The sequence below is a fragment of the Acomys russatus genome, chromosome 3 (genome assembly GCF_903995435.1).
Source record: "Acomys russatus chromosome 3, mAcoRus1.1, whole genome shotgun sequence".
NCBI lineage: Eukaryota > Metazoa > Chordata > Mammalia > Rodentia > Muridae > Acomys > Acomys russatus.
The window spans coordinates 822,373-847,636 of record NC_067139.1 but is presented as its reverse complement, the minus strand read 5'-3'; the positions used below and the strand labels follow the sequence as shown (position 1 = coordinate 847,636).

Genomic DNA, 25,264 nt, shown 5'->3' with positions numbered 1-25,264 from the left:
GGGGAGGTGGCCTACGACGCCTGCGCAGTGTGACAGGGATGGCGTATTTTCTTGCACCGAGTAATGCGGCGTCGCGGGCCTCTGAAGAGGGCGGAGATTTCTGTGGTGAAGAAGGGGGAGGGCTTCACGGAGTCCTCTGGAAGAGCCGCGGTCTGAACTATAAAGTGAGAAGTTGATGTGGGTACTGCTAGTCTCGGATCGGCGGCTTGAAGTCTGAGATCATCGTGGAACCGTGAGCAGCGGCGCGGCGCCGGGGGGAGGGGGGGAAGGGGGGAACCCGGATGGGGAGCCGGGGAGGGGGCAGTACCGAGGAGGAAGAAGAAAGAAGGGACAGGACCCGGATGCTGACCCGGCTCGAGGAGGCTGGCTGTCGGGTGCTGGGACGCGGGAGAGGCAGAGGGGCTCCTAGGAGCTGACGGGGAACCGATGCTGCGCAGGGGAGAAGCCCGCCTGCGAGGTTGTTTCACCAACCCCAGTGTGGAGCCCTTTTCCCCCCAGAGCCATCGTTCCCTGGGCTCGGAGTGGAAGGTTCTTGCTGTGCGCATCACAACTGTGCTTCTCGGTGGCCCATATCTGTTCAGCTAGTCTCAAGCTAAAGCCTGTCTATTAAAGAAAAAAATCAGAAATGCTTTGCATGATACTTTCAGTATTCGTATGCGCTTTTGATGCGCTCATTTCATCCTCTGAGGTGTTAACGAGAAGCGTTCATTCAATCCTCATGTGGAAAGACATATGGATTTTGTGCAACTTCCTGAATCCAAAACTGGTCAGACAAACGTAAGTGTAAGAGGAGGATGTGAGTTAGAGCTATGGCACAGGGAGATAGAGAGTGGCTTTCCTGAAGGAGTGAGGATAGAGCTTGGCTCAAGAAGCCATTGGGAGCTCACTAAGGGAAGAACCTAAAGGAAAGGACAGCCCAGAGGGAATGTGTTGGAAACTCATTTCAAAAGAAAGATTTCCCAGTATGAAGAACTGAGGCCCAGAGAGGTGAAGAGGGGTGATTAGGGAATTTTGGCCCTAGAGACTGAAGCAGGAGGAATGTTGTGAGTTATAATCCTGTCTCCAGAAAATAAATTAAAACCGTTTTTATCCATCTGGTCTAAGGGTCCGGTGAACAATAGGATATCTTGGATTCCCAACTTGAATTGCTAAAATAATTTACCCAAAAGAAAAGGTGCTAACAAATCCTAAGGCCAGCCCCATCTACAAAATGAGTTCCAGGCTAGCCTGGGCCACACAGACCCTGTGTCAGGAAAAAGAAAAATAACACAGTACGATCAGAGGGGCAGCTGCAATCGCATCGCTACAGTGCAAGCAATCTTCTTACATAAATATTCTCTAGTCTACTCTTTGACAAATTTCTAAGAGCTTTTCAGTTTTGAAAGTAGGAAAATGGTATCAGATTCACTCTGGGGCGTTCTGTAGTGATTCCACATAAGATTAACTGAGTTCATGTTATTCGGCCATTATAACCTCTTTACATTTTAGTACATGAAAAGCTGAAAAGTCCTGAGTTTAAAAAAAAAAAATCAAGAGTATATAGAACTCTTAAACTTCCTTACACTTAAAGAAGAAGTACAAAGCACACTGACTCTGAGCACTCACAAACATTGAAGTTCTCATATTTCTCCACCACTGAGAATATTATATGTAAATATTTCCTGGGAAAAGAAAATTAATTGACTTATATGAGTATTGTTAAGATATGAGTGAGCAAAGGAAATATGTTTAATTCATCACTAGTAGAAAATTATTAAAGATGTTTAAGCTTGAGAATTTAAAGGCCTCGTAATTTCTGTGCAAAAGGTCACCTGCTTCTGACCCAGAGGCAAATTCTTGGAAGGTGACTTCATTATTTTCAGTTAGGTCAAATGTGTTTTTCAGGATGCAGACAAGATAGCAGCATGCTTCTTGCTGCCACCCTAATTGAGAAGAGATGGCTGCTGGCTGACTTAAAAAGAGGACTGGAGCCAGGCATACTGGTGCACACCTGTAGTCCCAGCACTTGGAAGGCAGAGGCAAGGGAATCTCTGTGAGCTCAAGGCCAGCCTGGTCTACAAAGTGAGTCCAGGACAGCCAAGGCTATGCAGAAAAACCTTGTCTCAAAAACATAAATAGGAGCTGGAGAGATGGCTCAGTGGTTAAGAGCACTGTCTGCTCTTCCAGAGGTCCTGAGTTCAATTCCCAGCAGTCACATGGCAGCTCACAACTGTCTGTAGCTCCAACAGCTGACACCCTCACACAGACATACATGCAGGCTAAACACCAATGCACACTAAAAGAAAAGTAAATAATTTTTTAAAAACATAAATAAATAATAAAAAGAACTATATAAAAGATGTTTTGGGGACTCGAGGACTTAGCTTAGTAGTAGATCAAGAGCAAGTGCAAGCCTTTGGACTTCACCCAAAACCAAACAAAAAAAAAGGAACAGATATTTTCTTATCATACGTTTGATCCTGTTCCGGAATGATCTGTTGCCAACATTGTCTCCTTCCTTCTTGGCATCTTCTTTATTGTTGGCCTCTTAAGAACAAAGTAACATGTCCAATATTAACAACTGTAATCCCTCCCCTCCAGAGGCCAAAGCAGGAAGATAAAGAGTTCAAGGCCAACCTAGGGAGTTCCAGGCCAAACTAGAATATATAGCAAAACCCTCTCTAGGGGAAGAAAAAAATGTTACTAAGTTAGTATTTGAATTATTTCAAAATATTTTTATGGACGTTCTATTTCTTGTGATGCACTAAATGTAACTGCTAGTCAAAGCTAGTGTAAAGCTTGTCTTTAGGAAGTAGGGGACTGAGAAGGTCATTTAGCGAAGCTGGGGCTCATGCCTGTAATCTCAGCACTCAGGAGGCAGTGGCAGGCAGATCACTGTGAGTTGGAGGCCGGCCTGGTCTACAAAGGAAGTCCGGGACAGCCAGGGCTACTCAAAGAAACCGTGTCTCAACCCCTCCCCCCAAAAAAAATTATGAATTGCCTTAATCATGATATCATGGGTTTTGACGGTGGGGGGTTTCTTGTTGTTTTCGGGATTGTTTGTTTGTTTGGACGGGGTCTCTATATAGCCCTAGCTGTCTTAGAACTCCCTATCTTACAACTCAGAACCACACTAGTTACGAACTCAGAGATCCCCCTTCCTCTCCCTCTCAAGTCCTGAGGTTAAAGGCATGCACCACCTCACCCAACTGGTTATACTATCTCTTTACAGCAGTAAAGCAGTAACTAAGGCAACCAACCACACACACAAAATTAAATAGGTAAATACTCGTTTTTAATATGCTTTTCACTGGCCATGGTGGTACACATGTAATCCCAGCACTTGGGGGCCTAGAAAGCATTGTTCCTTCTAGGCCAGCCTGAACTGCATAGGAAAATCCTGCCCCAAAAATCAAACAATAAAAAAAAGTGTGTGTGTGTGTGTGTGTGTGTGTGTGTGTGTGTGTGTGTGTGTGTTCGTTCCTAAAAACAACCTGAGCAACAAATACTATATCCCTTTAGTTCCTTGATTTCCATTTATTATCTGTCTTCAATAAAGAGCTACTAACTGAGGGAACAGGAGAGATGGCACAGTCAGTGAAACATCTGTGAAGCATAAGGACCCAAGTTTAGATAACCCCCCCTGCCCCACGGACTCCCCTCTCCTCTCCTCCCCCCCACCCCCCGTTATTAACCCCAGCACTAGAACAAGCATATTCCAAGAATTCATTGGCTAGCCAATATAGCAAAATTGGCAAGGCCTGGATTCAGTGATAGACTCTGTCTCAGATACAAAAACATATGGTGGAAAAAGAAGACCCAAGGTTGTTATATAGCCTCTATGCAAACATAAATACATGTACACATAAAAAATTTTTGTCACAGGTATTTATTGTGTATGTGGGTGAGCACCCACATGTCCCAGTGCTTGTGAGGAGGTCAGGATAGCTTTCGGCTCTTCTCTCATACACACCCCTCTCTCCTCTCTCTTTTAACTTTGTATATAAAGTCAGCAAATGGCAAGGTATTGCCACCAAGCCTGACAGCCTGAGTTGTTTCATGTGATGGAAGAGAACGGATTCCATGGTCTAGAGCCTGTCAGATTGGCAGCACTAACCATCAAAGTTGCCTTCCATTTCCAAAACCTGTGACTCGCAGCTCTTTGACCACAACCATGAACTGTCTTTGTGTAGCCATATTGATTTGGTTTATATTTACATATACACAGTGAATCAATGAAAGGCCATTAAAAGAGGGGCTTGTAGTCCTAAAGAACCAAATGATGATCCTCAAAGAAGACACAAGTCATAACCCCTAAGCTTGCCAGAGCTGTCATAGTTACTAGAAAAACTGGTTCCTGAAGAGAAAGAAGGAATAACTTTAGGATTGGCCAGAGCACACCTGTAATTCCAGCACTTGGGAGACAGAGACAGGAGGTTCACTACAAATTCCAGAACAACGTGCGGTACACGTTGAGTTCTATGCCAACTCAGAGCTATAGTAATGAGGTCCTGTCTAAAAAACCAGAAACATTTTATTATACAGTTCTTTGAATAATCCTCTTATAATGGTTTCAAGGTCTTAAGAACCATTTAAGAAACAAGATTCATCAGTAAAGGAGGCTCCTGCAAAGACTGTGATTGATGCTGGGCGGAGTAACTTATTCAGTAATTCTCGTACTTGAGAGTAGAGGCAGAAGAATCAGGAGTTCAAGGCTAGCTGAGGCTATTTTCTTTTTTTCAATGTAAGTCTTATTGTTCCCAAAGACACCCCAAATTGTACTAATCATTCAGGAGCTTGTTTCTGGGGCCAGGTGGCTTAGGTCTTACTCATCAGCCTGCTACACTGTACTCTTTTCAGACACAGATACCATCCAAAAACTTTCTGATATTCTTGTGTTTAACTGCTGTGGCTTGCTGAGTCAGAGCCGCTGATTTTGAAACACGTTCAATATCATTTCCTTCAAGGATTAATTCATCCTGGGCTTGACAGATAGGACAAGCAACACCTGGCCTCATCTGAACCCTGTGGATGTATTTTTTCACCCAAGAAATTTCGGATTTCAACCAAAGACCCATTCTCCTGAATGACAGCGTTGATGGGGAAGTGAGCATAACACAGACATCATCTTGTAATGGGAGCCCAGTGTAACACCCTTGAGCATGTTCTGAAGGTGACTGCAGGGGTTTCTGACAATGGCAGGTTCCTTTCTGTTACCCACCATTTGTCAACCCAGAGCCTCTTCTTTGAAGTCCTTCCGCAGTGTTCCCCTGGGGCCCTTCACAATGACAGTGCGCCCCTTCAAACTGATGGTGACATTTTCTAGGTTGTTGACAGTCTGCTTGCTGAGAATGCTCTCATTTGCACAGTAGATGGGGCAAAGAAAATGAGGCTATATATTTCTTTTTTCAAAAAATACATACATACCCGCATACATGCCACAGTTTATATTCTAGGAAGTATTGAAATAAATACAAAATTCAAAATAATGAAGCACAAATTAAATAAAATAATTGCATTCAAATTAGTATGCATCTTAAAAACAATTCCTGAAATTTGTTGATTTGACAAAAATGGCTGGGTGGTGGTGGTGCACACATCAGCACTCAGGAGGCAGAGGCAGGTGGATCTCTGTTAGTTCAAGACCAGCCTGGTCTACAAAGCAAGTTCCAGTACAGCCAAGGCTACACAGAGAGACCTTGTCTTGGTCAAAAAGAAAAAAAGTTCTTCACAAATTACAAAGCATACCTATCTTAATCATAGAAAGAGTACTTGTTAATTTGTAATCATTATAGAAATGTCTGGTTTGGAGAATCTGTTTTGGCATTTATTTGATGTCAACAGTTTAAGTCTTTTTTGATTAATTAACTAGGAATGCTTACTTTAAGTCATCTAGAATACTACTTAAAATTCAACAGTCTTATCAGTGGAAAGAAGAATTTTTCTTTTCAGAAACTTGAGGTATAATTTATATGCCACCGATGGAAAATGTGTAGTTCGAGGTGGTTTTGGTGGCTTGAACCTATAATTTCAAGGCCATCTTCGGTGCCATAGTAAGACCCCATCTTAGGGCAAAGCTAGACGTTATGGTGCATGTCTGCACTTTCAGCACTGAAGACCCTGAGGCAAGATAATTACAATTTTGAGGCTAACTGGCTACAAATCTTTAAAATTGCAATTTAGTAGATTTTAGTATATTTGCACTGTGCAGCCATCACCACATCCTAATGACATTTTGATCCTATAGACACACATGCATACCTTCCTTATTCATTAGTAGCAGTCAGTCCTTATTTTTTGTGAGCCAGAAATCACTAACCTGCTCCCATCTGTATGGATTGCCTGATTCAGAACATTTCCTATAAATAGGATCACACAGCCTGTTCTTTTGTGCTGGCTCCTTTAGCTTTACATAATGTTTTCAAGGTTTTATACATGTACTGTTTTTGCTATATAAGTAAAAGTTAAAGTCTGTCATTCCAAAAGAACACCTAGATAAAAACTCCTTTGCAGTCTAACATTCAAAGATAATTTGATTCATGTGATCATTTTTATATTTTTCCTTTTTAACAGGTCACCTTTGAAATTTATAAAACATGGAGAAGACTCAAGATCAAGCTGAAAGAATTCTACTAGAGCCCTATACGTACTTACTTCAATTACCAGGTAACAAACAGCTCAATTACCATTCATATAGCATAGTTTTCGGAAAGTAGTGGTCATTTAAATGTGAGCAACAGGAGAAGTTAAACTTAAATGGTTCTTGAGACCTTGATACCATTATAAGAGGATTATTCAATGAATTGTCTAATGAAATGTTTCTGGGTTTTGAGACAGGATCTCATTAATACAGCCCTGAGCTGTGTACCCCAGGCTGCCCTGGAATTTTAGCAAACCTCCTGTAATTGTTTCCCAAGTGCTCATCAGTCCTAAAAAGTTATTCCTTCTTGCTTGGTGTGGTGTCGCACACCTTTAGTCCCAGCACTCAGGAGGCAAAGGCAGGCAGATCCGTGCCAGGCTAACCTGGTCTACAAAGTGAGTCCAGGACAGCCAAGGCTATACAGAGAAACCCTGTCTCAAAAAAAAAAAAAAGTTTTTCCTTCCTTCTTTGTTGAATTATGTCTCTGTGGGAGGGTGCATATGCATGAGTGCAAGTGCCTGTGATCAGAAGGTGTTAGAACCTCTGGAGCTAAAATCACAGCCAGTTGTAAACCACCTGATGTGTGTGCTACAACCAAACCCAGCTCTTCTACAGGACTTTATCTTAACTCATTCTTAATCCCTGAGCAGTCTATCCAACATAACTTTTTGAGTCAGAATCTTGCTGACCTCAAACTCACAGAGCTCCATCTACCCCTGTCTTCCTCTAGTGCTGGGATTAAAGGCGTGCACCATTAAACCCAGATTGAAACTCAACTTTTTTTCTCTTTTTAGGTTTTATTTTATGTATATAGAGGTTTTGGCTGGTACATATGTGTGCACAACATGTGTAAGCCTAGTACCTGAGGAGGCCATAGGAGGGGTCATTTCTCCTAGGACCAGAGCTGCAGTTACAGGTCTGACCCACCGTGTGTATGCCAAGACTCAAACCTGAAACTTCTGGAAGAGCAGCAAGTGCTCGTAACCACTAAGTCATCTCTCTAGCCTCTGAAACTTAACTTCTATGTAACTATTTTCTTGAGTCCTGTTCCAAATAAACAGTATTACAAACTCATACAATACTTTTTCTAAATGAACTGGTTGTGATTTTTAACTACCCCTGCTTAGATCTTCCTCAAGCTTTCCATGTGGAAAAAGAAATGCCCCTGGAAAGCCAGTGACCCTAGTCAACACAAAGGGGCTGCCCCTTCTTTAAACTTAGGCGTGGAAACTGAAGCTGCCCTCATCCCTAAAACCTTAATCTAAAGGAATGATGGTGGTTTTTTGTTTGTTTGTTGGAGGATTGTTGTTGTTTGTTTGTTCTCTGAGACAGGGTTTCTCTGTATAACAGTCCTGGATCTTGACTTGTCGTCCAGGCTGGCCTCAAACTCACAGAGATCCACCTGCCTCTGCCTCCCAGAGTGCTGAGATCACAGGTGTTCACCACCACCCAGCAATGACAGATAATTTATGAGGAGATATATTAGCAAAATACTTGAAGTTTTGTGTGACAGATAGTGCTAGTTGTCCCCGAACAGACTCTCTTCATTTTCAGAAATAGAAAGAGAATAAGATATATTTTTCTAAAAATTCTCATTCCAACCTCAATTCAATGATACAGGTTTTGAAGCAAGATTTCCAATTTTTCTTGTAATCACATTTTGGAGGCCCGTGAGATGGCTTAGCTGGTAAAGACACCAAGGCTAAGATCTGATTTCCATCCTCAGACCCACATACTCTTACAAGTTGTCTTCTGACCTACACAGGTGCACCATGGAGTGCACATGCACACACAAACACAATTAAGTAAATGTTTTTTAAAATTACTTTTTTTGCGGGGGGGGGGGGGGGGGGAGGTGGGTAGAGAGATGGCTCAGAAGTTAAGAGCACTGACTGTTCTTCCAGAAGACGCAGGTTCAATTCCCAGCAACCACATGTAGCTCACAGCCATCTGTAATGTGATATGTTACCCTCTTCTGGCCTGCAGGTGTACATGCAGGTAGAGCACTGTATACATAATAAATAAATAAATAAATCTTAAAAAGAGAGAAAGAAAAAGAAAATTACTTTTTAGGGGCTAGAGAGATGGCTCAGTGGTTAAGAACACTGACTACTCTTCCAGAAGACCCAGGTTCAATTCCCAGCACCCATATGGCAACGCAGAACTGTCTGTAGCTCCAGATCCAGGGTATCTGGCATCCTCACACAGACATACATGGAGGCCAAGCACCAATGTACATTAAATAAATAAATCTTGTTTTTAATTCCTTTTTAAGTAAAATAGATTTTTTGTCATATTCTCTTTTAATTGCAGGTAAACAGGTGAGAACCAAACTTTCACAGGCATTTAATCACTGGCTGAAAGTTCCAGAAGACAAATTACAGGTATCTAAGCACTCTGACTACTTCTTTGATTTGTCCTAGTGGGAGATCATATTCTGGACTTTGAGCATGTGAGCCAAACGCTCTGCCACTGAGCCACATCCCCAGCCCTTAGGCAGTTCTGATCTCATTCTTCCCCATTTAATCACCAAGGAAATAGTAGGTGTCCCATAAAAATACTCCAAGATCCTTATTCTGTTAATGCTTATGCAATATTACATATCAAACCTGCTAAATATTTATTAGTTGTAAAAGCTTAAGATAACTGAAACGTTAATAATTTGATAGTATCATCAAGTACAAACTGTTTTGGCCAAGCATAATGATTCTCATGTGGAATCCCTTAGGAGCTGGCTGCACAGGAAGACTGTGTCTCAGAAAAGGACCTGGGCTGGAGAGACGGCTCTGATGTTAACAAAGAGCATGTACTGCAGTGCCAGGTGTGTGGCACACGCCTTTAATCCCAGCACTCAGGAAGCAGAGGCAGGCAAATCACTGTGAGTTCCAAGGCTAGCCTGGTCTACAAAGTGAGTCCAGGACAACCAAGGCTACACAGAGAGACCCTGTCTCAGGAAAAAAGAAAAAAAAAAGAGCATGTACTGCTTTTGCAGAGGACCTAAGTTCAATTCCCAGAACCCACATCAGGTGCCTCACAACTGCCTGTAACTCTAGATCCAGGGAGATCTGATATCTCTAGCCTGCAAGGGCACCTGCACTCACATGCACATCTGTGTATGTACACAGTCATGTATGTGCACAATAGTCTTTGTATGTCTCTGTATGTACATGTTTGTTGGTATCCGTGTGTGTGTCTGTGTGTGTCTTAGTGAAATTTTTCTCTTTTGGTTGTTTTTCTCTAGATTATCATTGAAGTGACTGAAATGTTGCACAATGCCAGCTTACTCATTGATGACATCGAAGACAATTCGAAGCTCCGACGTGGTTTTCCAGTAGCGCACAGCATCTATGGAATCCCATCTGTCATTAATTCTTCCAATTATGTCTATTTCCTTGGGCTGGAGAAAGTCTTAACACTTGATCACCCAGATGCAGTGAAGCTTTTCACACGCCAGCTTTTGGAACTGCATCGGGGTCAAGGCCTAGATATTCACTGGAGGGACACCTACACTTGCCCCACTGAGGAAGAGTATAAAGCCATGGTGCTGCAGAAGACAGGTGGCTTGTTCGGACTAGCAGTGGGTCTCATGCAGCTGTTCTCTGGTTACAAAGAAGATCTGAAGCCACTGCTCGACACACTTGGGCTCTTTTTCCAGATTAGAGATGATTATGCCAATCTACACTCCAAAGAATACAGTGAAAACAAAAGTTTCTGTGAAGACCTGACAGAAGGAAAGTTCTCATTCCCCACTATTCACGCCATTTGGTCAAGGCCAGAAAGCACCCAGGTACAGAACATCCTGCGCCAGAGAACAGAAAATATAGATATTAAAAAATACTGTGTGCAGTACCTGGAGGATGTAGGCTCTTTTGAATATACTCGAAATACTCTGAGAGAGCTTGAAGCTAAAGCCTACAAACAAATTGAGGCCTGTGGCGGGAACCCTGCCCTAGTGGCATTAGTCAAGAATTTAAGTAAGATGTTCACAGAAGAAAATGAATAATGTTAGCCATTCATGATTAGACTCAATAGCTTCTTTCATTTGAAAATGAGAAGTGGCCTCTTCCTATTTTATCTTTTCAAGTACTAGTCTACAAAAGCTGAGTAAATGGGAGTGATGTGTGTGAAAATGTTTCCTTATTAAAATCCATTTGCATACAAATATAAAATTGAGGCCTAGAGAGAGGGCTCCGTAGTTACAAGGATGCTCTTCCCGGGAACCCAGGTTCAATTTCCAGTGCTCATAGAGAAGTTCAGTATGTAACTCCAGTCCCAGGTGACCTTCTGGCTTTTACAGGCACCAGACACGCACCTATTACACAGGCATACATGTATGCAAAGCACTCACACACATAAGATACTTATTTTTTAATTTTTTTTAAAAACAAAAAATTGAAAGTATCAGGAGTCACACAACACAGGTCATAGACACTAAATATGGCCATCTCTCCCTTCCAACCCAAATGTTCTGGGTTTGTCAATAAAAGAGACTTATCTTCTGGAGAAAAAAAAAATCTTCTGCTTCCTAACTATATGACATGAAGGGTTCCCTGTTCATTGATGACACTTCAATACAGGGACTTGTTGGACAAGTCTCTTTAGCTAGCTGGCCTAAAGACCAAAGAACTACTCTTTCCCGAAATGATAAGAGCTAAGAGTGCCTCAGTTTTGTGTCTGCAGATCTGTACCAAAGTCTGAAAAGACAAACTGGAAGCTGGCAAGCCTCCTACTGGCCTTCTTGTTCCATCCTTGACACTCCACTTAGTGAAGCTCATAGCCTAGTCCCAATTTTTGTTTGTTTGCTCGTGTAGGTTTTTTGTTAGTGTTTTGTTTTTTGAGACAGGGTTTCTGTGTCCTTGGCTGTTCTGGAACTCACTCTGTAGATCAGCGTGGCCTTGAACTCAGAGATCCGCCTGCCTCCTAAATGCTGGGATTAAAAGCATACGCTACCACCACCTGGCTTGTTTGTGTGTTCTTTCTTGTAACATTTTTTTTCTGCTCTAAACTGATTAGTATGTGTGTTTTGTGTTTCTCTGTGAATGAAGGAAATATGCAGAAAACTGTTTGTGGAACACACTAGTAATCCCAGCAATCCAGAGGTAGAATAAGGAAGGTTGTAAGTACAAGGTTATGCTCAGCTATAAGAGTTTGAGGCCAGTCTGGGCTACATGAGGCTTTGTCTAAAAAGTAGGTATAGATATAAACTACAATATTTTTTCTTGAGACAGGTTTCACTTTGCAGTTATAGCTGGCCTAGAACTTGAGGGTCCATCAGCCTGCCCTCTGCCTCCTGAGATCTAGATCAAGGGTGTGTCCCACCATGCCTGGCAAAGAATATGTAAGTCAGTTTATTTCCTTGCCTAATTAAGTTAATTTTGGCCTGGAGCTAACCCATCTTTGTTTTGCCTTTGTCACTAGCTGAAATGCCTAACAGTGAATTGAGGACTTTTAAGAGTCATTTTACCTATCCAGTAATCAAAATCCCATTCTTTACTTGGTCTGTGGTCACAACTGTTAGTTGAGAAGAGACCCAGGGGTCTGGAGACATAGCTCCTCAGTTAAGAGCACTCGCTGCTCTTCCAGATGACCCTGATTCAGTTCCCAGCACCCACATGGCAGCTCACAACTGTCTGTGACTGCAGTTATCTCATACAGTTATACATGTAAGCAAAATACCAATGCACATAACGAGGAAGAGACCCAGATTATAAGTAGCTCAGTTCATGTAATGAAATGATTTTATCTGCTTAGATTTGTGCTACAGTAATGCTTTTCCTGCCTAAGAAAGTCTTGAGATACTCTCTTAGATGTTGGATTTCGCTGTGTCAGAGACATACTTTTTGTTGTTGTTTTTTTAATTTTTTATTATATATACAGTGCTCTGCCTGCATGTACACCTGCAGGCCAGAAGAGGGCACCAGATCACATTATAGATGGTTGTGAGCCACCATGTGTTTGCTGGGAATTGAACTCTGGAAAAGCAGGCAGTGCTCTTAGCCCCTGAGCCATCTCTCCAGCCCCCACAGACATGCTTTTTAAACAGTGTAAGTAATTTTCTAATTTATGTAGCTTCCAAAAAACAATATTTTTATGCCAAATCTGTAAGAATAAAAGTTGGGTTTTGTTGCCATAAATCGCTTGATTCAGCAAAATCTTTTTGACTTCCTTGACAGAGGTCTGACTTTGTTGTGTAAACTGTTGTTGAGCTGTTGTCTTCACTCAGCCTCCACAGTAGCTGGGAGCCCAGTCCAGCACCTGGCTGCCTTAGCAAGAACCAGATCTGTCTCCTCTGCTCTGTCGCTGCAATTGGCTTCCACTTCCCGCCTGGGAGATCTTCTGACCTCCTCCTGCCGGTTCTGAATGGGTGGTCATTCTTCTGCCCTGTGTCACTCGGTGCTGCTAGGGAGTGTTTTCCTGGCTGTTGTAGCTACTACTGCCTTAGCGAGCAGCCTCCTCTCCAGGGTAACCTCACCTAGCAATCTAATAGCCTCTAGTATCTTTTTCCATTCTCCACCTATCAGATATGGAGTCTCCAGATCTTTTACTTCAAATTTGCCTCAAGTAGTCTGTCTTTTATTTCCAAAACTGTAAACCAGATAAGGTGTCACATACCTATATCTTAGCACTTCAGAGGAAATTGAGATCAAAAGTTCAGAGTCTTTATTGACTACGTAGTGGGCTGGGACTAACCTGGGTTTCGCTGTGTAACTGTGGCTGTTTGAACTCACTTTGGAGACCAGGCTGCCCTTGCCTGCCTCTGCCTCTGCCTCTGCCTCTGCCTCTGCCTCTGCCTCTGCCTCTGCCTCTGCCTCTGCCTCCCCACGTGCTGGGATTGCAGGTGTATGCCACTGCACCCAGCATAGGGTTCCCCCCACCAACCTGGGTTTTCTAAGAGTTGGCCCTGCAGCCTTAGACCAGACAAGCTCTTGCGCTCTAGAGCCCTTTCCTTCCCCACTCTCTGCCCCGTCTCAGGCTGTAAACCTCAGGGATTATCCTATGGATCGTTTTAAGCCTTGTGCTAAGAGGGGAAAGAAGTGTATATTTACACATCTTTTTTTCAAATATTAAATTAATGAGTTTTAATTAGCATAGTAAAAGAGAAAATAAGCAAAACAGATGGGGTACCAAGCATCCTGGAGAACTCCCTGAATAAACGCATAGGAATAGAGGCAGACAGGGCTCACCATCTGACCAGAGAGGTAGCATCTTAAGAGAGTACTGCAGGTCCAGGGTGCTCAGCTACTGAAGGATGGTACCTGTCATGCTTGGAAACGTGTCCTGGGGCCCCCACAGGCACTGATGGAAGAAACCTCAAATCCACCTTGAGGATGCGACTCTGTCTCATTGTGAGTGTGCTCTTAAGGAAGGATTTCCCACCAGCAGCTTACAGCAGAGCATCCCCGGTACACCACAGACCACTTTTCAGCATATGTTTTCCCATCAGTCATTTCTGGGGGCAAGTAGTCCAGAGTCCCGCACAGTGTCTTTCTCCTGAGAGGGGGTATGCACAGACCAAATGAAGTCTGTGGTCCTCACCTACCCTATGAGGCCCAGCAGGAGATTCTCTAGCTTGATGTCCCTGAGAGTCACCTACTCATGGCAGTAAGTCACAGCCAACTCCTCCATTATTACGGCTGTGTGCTGCTCATCTAGCAGGTGGTTTCTCTGAACCTTTTTTTTCCCTTAAGATATTTTATTTATCATGTATACAGTGTTCTGCCTGCATGTACACCAGAAGACAATATCAGATCTCATAGATGGTTGTGAGCCACCATGTGGTTGCTGGGTATTGACCTCAGTACCTCTGGACCATCACTCTAGCTCTCTGAAGCTCCTTACAGAGCTTGCCTCATGGAGCATCGTGGAAGCAGTTGCACAGGCGCAGGATGTTCAGGTGTTCTCGGTGCTCCTGGGCCTCACTCCCTGCTAAGCTGGTGCTCCAATCCCTCCTCCTCTATCAGAGACTTGATGAGGATCTTCACCGCCACAAAGAAATGGTTTTCCTTGATCTGAACCAGGTACACATTCCCAAATTTCCCATTGCCCAGAGGATGCCCTCTTCAAAGTCACCACCCACGGTGAAACGTCTCCTGGTTGAGGTGCTGGACTCCATCTGGTCAGTGGCAGTAAACCACTAGAAGGTAGCATTCAAGCCATTTCTAGACCGGGCCTAGCCCAGGACTAACAAGGCCCTGCTGATGACCCTTGGTTGATCTTTTTCATATTTACACATGTGTAATGCCAGCACTTGGGAGGCAGAGGCAGCCAGGTCTCTGAGCTGAAGCCAGCCTAGTCTACAAAGCTAGTCAAGGATAGCCAGGACTACAAGAGAAACCTTGTCTTGAAAAACTGATAAGAAAAAAAGAAAAAGGCTCAAAATAGTGGACCCTACAGTAGTGTGATTCATCTATAATATAGTTGGCATTTTACTTCCTCAACCCAACCACCCTGCTGGCTAACTGCAGACTCACTCTGTTCATCTTTATTATTCTTTTTTTTTTTTTTTTTTTTTTTTTTTTATCCCCAAGACAGGGTTTCTGTTTGTAGTCTGGGCAGTTCTGCACTCACTTTGTAGACCAGGCTGGCCTCAAACTCACAGCAATCCGATTGCCTGTACCTCCTGAGTGCTGGAATTACAGGAGTAAGCTACCACACTCAGTTAATTAATCTTTTTATATTTATATTATTTGATCATGTTGCGAGTTATTGGTAATGTGAATGCATTGCTGTACTATGTGCTACTTGGTTTAAAAAATGAATACCAAAAAATCGGTGATAGCAATTCCAACGTTAGGGGCCTGGAGAGATGGCTTGGAGGTTAAGGGCACTGACTGCTCTTCCAAAGGTCCTGAGTTCAATTCTCAGCAACCACATGGTGGTTCACAACCATCTATAATGAGATCTGATGTCCTCTTCTGGCCTGCAGGAGTACATGCAGGCAGAGCACTGTATAGATAATAATAAATAAATAAATAAATCTTTAAAAAAAAGAAATTCCAACATTAACCTATTAGTTCAAGTCAGCTATATAGAGTGTTTCCTGACAGCTAATGGGCACTGACAGAAATGCCTGGGAAATGTTTGCCATACTTACTATCTCTGTCTATCTGATAGCCCTTGCTGGCCTAGAACTTGATATTTAGACCTGAGCCCAACTCAAAGACCTGTGCCAGGTGTAGTGGCACACGCCTTTAATCCCAGCACTCAGGAGGCAGAAGCAAGTGGATCGATGTGGGTTCGAGGACAGCCTAGTCTACAAAGTGAGTCCAGGACAGCCATGGCTACACGGAGAAACCCTGTCTCAAAAACAAAAACAAAACCCTGCGTGCCTCTGTGTCCAGAGTGCAGAGGGATCAAAGGCATGTACCATCACTCCTGGCAAAGGATATTTTTTATACAGCACTACTTTAAAAGAATCACTGACTTTGAATTGTTTATCATTGTACTTAAAGCTGTATCTGAAGAGATGACCATGAAACAAGGTTGTTTGACTTCTGTTGGGTGAATGTCTTAGTCATTGTTCTGTTGCTGTGAAGAGAGATCATGGCCAAGGCAATTCTTATAAAAGAAAGCATTTAATTTGGAGGCTTGCTCATAGTTGCCTTTGGTCCTTTTTCAACATGGCGGAAACATGGTAACACTCATGGCCCTGGAGCAGTCGTTGAGAACTACATCCTGATTTGTAGGCAGCAGGCAGAGTCTAGGTCTGCCATGAGGTTCTGAAACCTCAAAGGCCACCCCGGGTGGCGCAATCCCCCTCACCCCCGACAAGGCCACACCTCCAAGTCCTTCTAATCCAGTCAAATTCTACTCCCTGGTGACAAAGTATTCAGATAGTATTCAGATCTATGAGCCTAGTGGGTCATTGTTACTCACACTACCGCCCTGAGGTACTTTAGTATCAATGGTAAGCAGTTAGATGGTGTGTAAATCTTACTGAAACTTGCCCAGTTGCTTAGTAAAAATTATAAACATTTCCAGAGTATTTTAAAGAGATTTGGCTTTAATGAGTATTCTAAGATATCAGTGCATTTTTAATAAAGTAATTGTGTGTTTATTAAGCCTCACAGGTTAAATAGATTTAACCATAAGGAAATAGACATAGAAAATGGAGTTAAAAGATGAGACAAGCCTGTAGTACCTCCACTGAGTATGAGGCAAGAGGATCATGAGTTCAAGAGCTGTCTGACCTCCATAGGGAGTTGGACCTCAGCTGCATACACAGAGCTTTGTCTGAAAGCAGGGGAGGTATTGAAATGAGACGCACATTTGAAACACAAAGCAGGAATTCAAAGAGACTCAGACTTTTTAATAAGTTTTATGAAAATGCACTTGTGGTTTGATAAAAGTATGAATGTGGACAAAAAGATGGCTCAGTTTGTCAAGTGTTTGCTGCATAAACATGAGAATCTGATTTTTGGTCCCCAGAATCCACATGGAATCAGAATGTGAGAGTGTGCACCCTGTGAGGCAGGTGGATATCTTGGATACTCTGGCAAGCCATTCTAACTGAACCTGTAAGTCCCAAACCAGTTAGAGACCCTGTCTGAAAAAATACTGTGAAAACCCACTGAGGCAAGCACCTGACCCTGACCCTTGGGATCCACATGCTCACACATGCACATGCGTACACTTATAGACGTGTATACACTCAAAAGTACAGTAATTTTATTAATTTATTGAAGCCTGAAACTTCTCCAATTAAGATTTGAAAAGCTGAAGATTGAAGGTGAACAATGAATAAATAAAATTACAACATTCAATAAGTGGTCAGTAATGACTGGAGAGGTGGCTCAGCAGTTAAGAACTCTTGTTGCTCTTGCAGAATACCTGGGTTCAGTACCCAGCACCGTATGGTAGTATATGTACATGTTCACCCAAGTGTGTACACCTGTGTGGACAGGTACATGTACACAAGTATATGTGGACATGTGAAGGCCAGAGGTCAATATGACATGACCGGACTTGATGACTTGTTTTTTAGACAGAATCTCTTTGTAGCCCTGGCTGTCCTGGAACTCTCAGTATTGACTACGCTGCCCTCAAACTCACAGAGATGCACCTTCCTCTTCCTTCCACCTTGATCACACTTACTCTTTTTAATTATTTTATTTGTCATTACAGTGTGTGTGGGTGCTGGTGTGTGCATGCCACAAAACATATAAGGAGGCCAGCAGTGGTGGTGCACCCCTTTAATCCCAGCACTCAGGAGGCAGAAGCAGGTAGATCTCTGTGAGTTCAAGGAGAGCCTGGTCTACAAAGTGAGTCCAGGACAGGCAAGGTTACACAGAGAAACCCTGTCTTGAAAAGCCAACAACAACAACAATCATATTGAGGTTAGAGGACAACTTTTGGAAGTCAGTTGTCTCCTTCCACTATGAGTTCCAAGGATCAGACTGAAGTCATCGGGTGCATTAGCAGTTGCTTTTACCCCTCTGAGCCCAGCCTTATTTTTTTACACAGCTGCCTAGCCAGAGTGCTCTCGGGCCCTGCCCTTCTCTACCCCTGCAGCACTGGGTTACAGATGGTTGTCAACACACTCACTGTTTACAGGGATGCTGGCATCTGAACTCTGGTCCTCCTGCTTGTATGGCAGATTCTTTACCATGATCCAGCCCTATGCCATCTAATTTTTATTTATCACTGTTCTGATGCAAAAGCCTTGGTCCAAAGAGGATAGAAGCAACCTATTCTGAGCCAAATATGAATGTCCATTCCCCAGCAAAACAAAATCGGGTTACCCTGAATGGCATGTCTGTGAATGAGTTTTCATAAATGTAAAACTTTTCGTTGTTGTTGTTGTTTTGTTTTTTTTCAAGACAGGGTTTCTGTGTATTAGCCTTGGCTGTTCTGGACTCACTTTGTAGACCAGGCTGGCCTCGAACTCACAGCGATCCGCCTGCCTCTGCCTCCCAAGTGCTGGGATTAAAGGCATGTGCTACCACACCCGGCTCCGTAAAAACATTTTTTATTAAATTTATTTTATCTACTTTTTATGTGTTATGGCATGCATGTGGAGGCCAGGGGACAGCTTATACAACTTGTGGGAATCAGTTCTCTCCTTCTACCATGTTTGTTCTTGGGCATGAACTCAGGATTGGTGGTGCGTAACTTTACATGCTAAGCCACCTCACCTCCCCAGTTCCATAAACCTTTATAGTCACAGAACAAAAGAAAGTCATCAATCAGTCCATTTACCAAATGTGTTCTTAGAGACATCAATCAGGTAGGTTACAGCAGCTTCAAGAGGAAGTGTCTCCTGTGGATTTCAGGTGCTACTTTGTAACTTCCTTAGCTTTAGGGTTGGTCCCGGCCACTGCCCTGCAAGTGCAACAACGCATTCCAAGTACGGTGAGTGACACATACTTAGAACCCTAGTATTTCAAAGACAAAAGCAAGACAACTCTTGAGTTTGAGGCTAGCATGGACTACAAGCTCAAGGTCAGCCTGGGCTATATGCTGAGACTCTGTCTCTAAGAGGCAAAAGGAAAACATGCCTTCCACAAGTTATATCTCGTAGTCACAAAAAATGTTAGGCCACATACAGAGGTTGGTAGTAGAGGGTTATCAGTGGATCTGAAGATAGCCCAAGCCATTTTGGCTCTCAATCTGCAACAGTCCTTCTTTGCACAATCACCAGAGAGTTTTAGCTAGTCTCCAGCACAGATGTACCTTTGTCAAATACTTCCATCCACAGTTGGATCCTTCCCTTATGTCAGTCAGCAGTTCAACCTTTGAGTACCCATCCCCATACTTTGCTGAAGTCGGTTACCTTTCCCCATCCTGTCACCAACTATTTTATTCCATTTGCTAAATCTAAAATGATCTTATGTATGTGATCGATGCATTGTTCCCTACACACTTTTTTTAAAAATATAGACGGTATTGTGTTTTTGCCTGCCTTGTGTGTTATAACTCTAAAGGGGAAGGTATCCTGGCAGTCAGGAGCCCAGGATTACCACAAAGTCACATTGCACAACAAACCTCACACAAGAGATGTATTGGGAAAGGCACAAGAGAGTGGCTGCCTCTGCTCAGGAGAGAAGCAGGGAGGATCAACCAGGAGGCAGGCTTTATATGTGGTTCCTTGAGGGGTAGGGGAGCTTTTCAGGATGGCCAGGGATTGGTGGAATTTTGTGGCCTAATCTTGAGCTTTTTAAAAAAAGATACATTTTATTACATATGTATAAAACAAACTACATACAGCAGGGAGAACCATGTGACAATCATGAGAATCATGAATTGTATAAATGCTGCATTCACAGTGGTTTGGCTATTTGTATTTGTCCAGCTTGATTTTGTCTTGTGTTTGTCTTGTTGGGTCTAAATTTCTGAATGAAATTCAGTATCTATCGTATCTCAACTCCAATAACTTCTTAATCTTGATCTAAAACGATCTTATCCCCTAACCAACTGCTGAGTGACTGTTCAGGCAGTAAACCTTCTGAGTCAACTTGCACATTTTGAAAGCTGCTAACCCACACTGCTGGTTCACTTAGGAATTTAAGTTTTATTCCTTCTCAAGTCTCTGAAGGCCAGATAGTATACTTTTACAATCAAGTTTAGTTGGTTACAGGATAAGATCATTTTAAATCTTGGGCTTTTTTAATGTCAGAAGGCGCCTGGCCACACAAACCACCTTGAGGGACTAAGAACTGCTGGTAGAGCCATTAGAGAAGTCTAGGGCTCCTGCCCCCAGGGGCTTCCATCCCTCCTTTTTTGTTTACTATTAACAAATAATCAGGGATCGGGGAAAGGGGCGGGCAATGTTATCATTAGACTACTTCCTGCTGAATGGGAGCATCGAAGTCCTTGGGGCAAGCTTAATCTTCACCTCAGGGCATAATCAGGAGTTGCTCTGTGTCCTAGGAGTTGTTAATCCTGTAATAGCAGCTGATTAAAAGTCTGGTTAGAAATCTTTTCAATATGTTGTTAAGAAGTCTAGAAAAAGGTGATTAGTAGGATCAAAAAAAGAGAAGGGAGGTTACGAAGGGTAGTATCCAGTTCCATATTGGACTGTCAATGATTGAACCACCTTATGTGGGGGCTTGGTTTTTGCCATCTGAAAAACATCCTAGTACAGACTCTTGACAGGAGACATATATATACAAAACAGGAGGCAGGGCTTTTTGAGTCTTGGTATTGTTTGACTGTTCATCACTCCACTTCAAGATGCTCCAAGAGAGAACCGCTCCAGAGAACACTTCGAGGCTCTGGGTTCCGGCTGCTGTTCCAGGTTCCAGCAGCAACTTTGATGGAATTGCTGGCTGCTGAAATCCTGCTGACTGTGCCAGGGGAATCGCTCCCAGGAACTGAATTCAACAAGGTCTATTTCTCCTGTTCCAATAAATCTCCTTCCTCTCCTGTCTAGTTAGGTGGGTTGAAAGGGAAGTATACACATTTAAGGAACCCCAAATAAAGTAGGTTTGGAAAAGGTGAAGCCTACAGGTAGCACCCAACGTGCTTTGGGCATCATGGGTAACTTAACTTCTACTATTGCAGAGGAAGATACAGGTTTTCAAGATGTAGCAAAGCCGTTTCAGGGTGTCAGCAAAATCATAGCTGTGCTTGCAAAGTTCTTTTCTACTTTATACACAGAGGGAATTTTTTGTTTATTCTTGGTCTTTTTACTGTGTAACATTTTTAAAAAGATTGGAAGAAAGACCAATAAGATACAAAAACCAGAAGAGTCAGTAAATTCTGTTGTTCTGGAAAGGATTGCAGAGTCGGCTATATAACTTGAGAATTCGCCGGTAGAGGTTGAAGCATTTGGAAAACAAAAACACCTGGTAACTGAGAGCCAATTGTGTTTCCCACAATTACTGCCCCACCCTGCTCTACAGCCAGGTGGTCAGAGCACCAGTATGGGGAATGGGGCAGAGAAAAATGGGAAGCTGGAGCGGCTGTAAAGATTCTAGAAGAATGAGAAAGCAGACAGGCCAGAAGGGCATTGGAGACAAGTGCTCCAAAATAGGAATTCTGTAGGGCTACACAGACACCATCAGCATTTCCAGTCTTTGTGCTACATATTCCTGCTAATGATGGTGCTGAGGATTGTGATGAGATGGCATGTCATCCAGTAGATATGCTAGGTTTAAAGCTTTTCAGAGAGGCTATCATACAATATGGATGCATTTAGCATATGTTAAACAAATGTTAAATAACTGGCCTATGGAGCATAAACTTATTCCCCAATATTGGAAGGGATTAGTGTCAGCTGTGTTAGAAGCTTCTCAACAGTTACAGTAGTTAATGTGGTGGAAAAATTTAGCCACTAGAATAGAACGACAAAATATGACAAGGGGGGCCTTTAATCCCAGCACTCAGGAGGCAGAGGCAGGTGGATCACTGTGAGTTCATGGTCAGCCTGGTCTACAAAGTGAGTCCAGGACAGCCAAGGCTACACAGAGAAACCCTGTCTCGAAAAACCAAAAAGAAAAAGAAAAGAAAAAAAAATATGACAAAGGGATAAATGTTGTTAAAGATTAATTACTTGGTGAAGGGCATTACGCTGAGTTAAGAGGACAAGAGACAGGATTTCTCTGTGTAGCCTTGGCTGTGCTAGAATTGCTTTATAGACCAGGCTGGCCTCAAACTCACAGGGATCTACCTGCCCCTGTCTCCTCAAGTGCTGGGATTATAGGTGTGTGCCGCCTCACTCAGCTACATTTTTAAAAATTTATTTATTATGTATACAGTGCTCTGCCTGCATGTACACCTCCAGACAAGAGAAGGGCATCAGATCACATTATCGATGTTTATGAGCCACCATGTGTTTGCTGGGAATTGAACTCATGACCTCTGGAAGAGCAGTCATTGCTCTTAACCATTGAGCCAGCTCTCCAGCCCCGCCCAGCTACATTTTATTTTGAGACATGTTTTATTAAGTTGTCTGGGCTGCCCTTGAACTTTCTATCTTCCAGCATCACTCTTCTATGATACCAGGATTACAAACCTGCTCGAATTCTGGCTTTATTTTCATTTTGATAGCCATTTACTATCTCTGACTGAGCATTTTAGTTACTGTTAGGTAAAACCTTAGAGTACATTGGTTTTTTCTTTTCTTTTTTTGTTTGTTTGTTTGTTCATTTTGATAGCCATTTACTATCTCTGACTCAACATTTTAGTTATTATTAGGTAAAACCTTAGAGTGCATTGGTTTTTTTCTTTTGTGTTTTGTTTTGTTTTGTTTTGAGATTGGGTTTCTCTGTGTATCCTTGGCTGTCCTATACTTACTTTGTAGATAGAGATCCACCTCCTCTGCCTCTGAGTGCTGGGATTAGAGGCATACACCACCTCGTCCTGCTAATAATACAATATGGATTTAAGGACGTGCAAGAAGGAAAAAATAAAAAAGAAAGCTGGATGTAGCTCATCTCCTCTCCTGGCAGTTTAGATTTTTTGCTGTGAACTCAAACATTTGAGAGCAATGTGGTTTTTTGTTTGTTGTTGTTGTTGTTTTGTTTATTTTTTGTTTTGTTTGTTTCTCAAGACAGAGTTTCTCTGTGTAACAACCCCCAGATGTCCTGGACTCTCTTTGTTGACCAGGCTGACCTCAAACTCAGAGATCTACCTCCTCTGCCTCCTGAGTTCTGGATTACAGGCCTGCGCCACCATGCCCGGATGTTTTCTTTTTCTTTAAAAAAAAAAAAAGTTAAAAACAGTTTCACTAGAATACAGCCCAGTTGGCAGGATGCCTGCCTAGCTTGGGTTTGATTCCCAGAACTGCATAATATGGCATGGTGGCACACACCTAGGCTCTCCAGCACCTGGAAGGTGGAGGCACTAGAACAAGGAATTCAAGGTTGCCCTCAGTGATATATTTAGTTTGTGCAGCCTGGGCTGTCTAAAAGAAGAAAGGAGGAAGAAAGGAGGAATGGGGAAAATAATCACAGAAGAGGGAAGAGGCAATGACAGAAAAAAATGAGAACAGAAGGTTGACAAAAATTAGAGACAAGCTATTCTCTCTTTGTAACTCCTGGAACTCTCTTTGTAGACCAGGCCAGCCTCCAAGTCACAGAGACCCACCTGTCTCTGCATCCTGAATGCTGGGATTAAAGGCATGTGCTACCACCAGGCCTGGCTTTAAGAGATTTTTGTAAACCGGGTATGGTGGCATACACCTTTAATCCTAGCACTCAGGAGGCAGAGGCAGGCATATCAATGTGAGTTGGAGGCCAGCCTGGTCTACAGAGGGAATCCAAGACAGCCAAGCTACACAGAGAAACCCTGTCTTGAAATACCAAAAAAAAAAAAAAAAAAAAGATTTTTGTAAAGGGTAACTAAAAATCTAATTTTGGCTGGGTGTGGTGGTTCACAGCTGTTGAAAGGCAGAGAAATTGTCATGATTTTAATGCCAGTTTGACTTAACATCTGAAACCTGAAGTGACTGACCCATTTTGCTATAATCTGTTACTCTGTGTTCCCACCAACTTATTAACTTATTTTGAAAGTGTTCTATGTATGAAGTGTGTGTGTGTGTGTGTGTGTGTGTGTGTGTGTGTGTGTGTGTGTGTGAGAGAGAGAGAGAGAGAGAGAGAGAGAGAGAGAGAGAGAGAGAGAGAGACTATATAAAAATTCAAATAATCTCTTCTATAGTAACATGTCATTCTGGATAAACTGAACAAATGTTTCTGGGTAAAAGTCCCCTGAATTTAATTTAGAATAACCCTTTTTCTTCTAGAAGATGTTCTGTATGAATAATTACTTGCAAAGTATGAAGTTAAAACAAATGTGGGGATACTGGTGTGGTGCACGCCAGAGATTTTTAGCACTTGGGAGAGAGAAGCCAGAGAATGAGGAGTTGAAGGCTAATCTTGACCACGACAAGTTTTGAGGCCAGCCTAGGGTACATGAAACTTCGTCTCAAACAGCACCACCACTTTAGTGGAATGTTATCCCCAAAAACCAGTTGTTTTGTTTTTATTTTTGTTTTTGTTTTGAGATAGGGTTTCTCTGTGTAGCCTTGTCTGTCCTGGAGCTTAACTCTGTAGACCAGGCTGGCCTGGACTCAGACATCTACCTGCTCTGCCTTCCAAGTGCTGGGATTGTACGTGTGCACCACCGCCTGCTGAAATTCTATATTTCCATTGGAGAATTGCCCAAATATTCCTGGTGGCTCAGATGCTCCAGGCAAGAATGGGTGTTCTAGTATTACTAATAAGATTTCAAACAGGAAAGTTTCCAGAAGCTTATTTTATCTTTCATGACTCAATGACAGCAGATTCACTATTGGGTATCTCTCACTGCTGAGCAATAAAGTAAAATAAAATTTGTCATGAATACCATGTCCTAGCAGAGTTAAACAGTTCCTCTTTGGCTGAGTTACAGCCTTCTTTTATTATTGTTTTTGTAGTGATGTATGATCAAACCAACTTGGAGCCAGCAAAGTCAGAGCTCTTCCACTACATTTATTCCCAGCCACAGGTTTTTGTTTTGGTTTGGTTTTTGGTTTTTCGAGACAGGGTCACTCTGTGAAGCCTTGGCTGTCCTGGAATCACTTTGTAGACCAGGCTGGCCTCAAATTCACAGTGATCCGCCTGCCTCTGACTCCCGAGTGCTAGGATTAAAGGCTCCAGCCACAGGTTTAATGAGTTTTTATCCTGTGAAGAGGCCACACTATTATGTGCTTATATACACAGCAGC

At 42.7% G+C, this 25,264-nt stretch overlaps 1 protein-coding gene and 2 pseudogenes across 1 annotated transcript; 1 reads left to right on the top strand and 2 right to left on the bottom strand.

Moving 5' to 3' along the window:
* Positions 1-3: 3 nt before the first annotated feature.
* Positions 4-10,732, top strand: Ggps1 (geranylgeranyl diphosphate synthase 1). The gene is made up of 4 exons (XM_051167901.1): positions 4-232; positions 6,553-6,645; positions 8,933-9,003; positions 9,861-10,732. Exons 2-4 carry the CDS (start codon positions 6,576-6,578, stop codon positions 10,620-10,622), a joined length of 903 nt encoding a protein of 300 aa, XP_051023858.1. The 5' UTR covers positions 4-232; positions 6,553-6,575; the 3' UTR covers positions 10,623-10,732.
* LOC127186898 (60S ribosomal protein L9-like) lies at positions 4,805-5,412 on the bottom strand (annotated as a pseudogene).
* Positions 10,733-13,853: 3,121 nt separating the features above from the next.
* On the bottom strand, positions 13,854-14,732 carry LOC127186897 (aurora kinase C-like; annotated as a pseudogene).
* Positions 14,733-25,264: the final 10,532 nt, after the last annotated feature.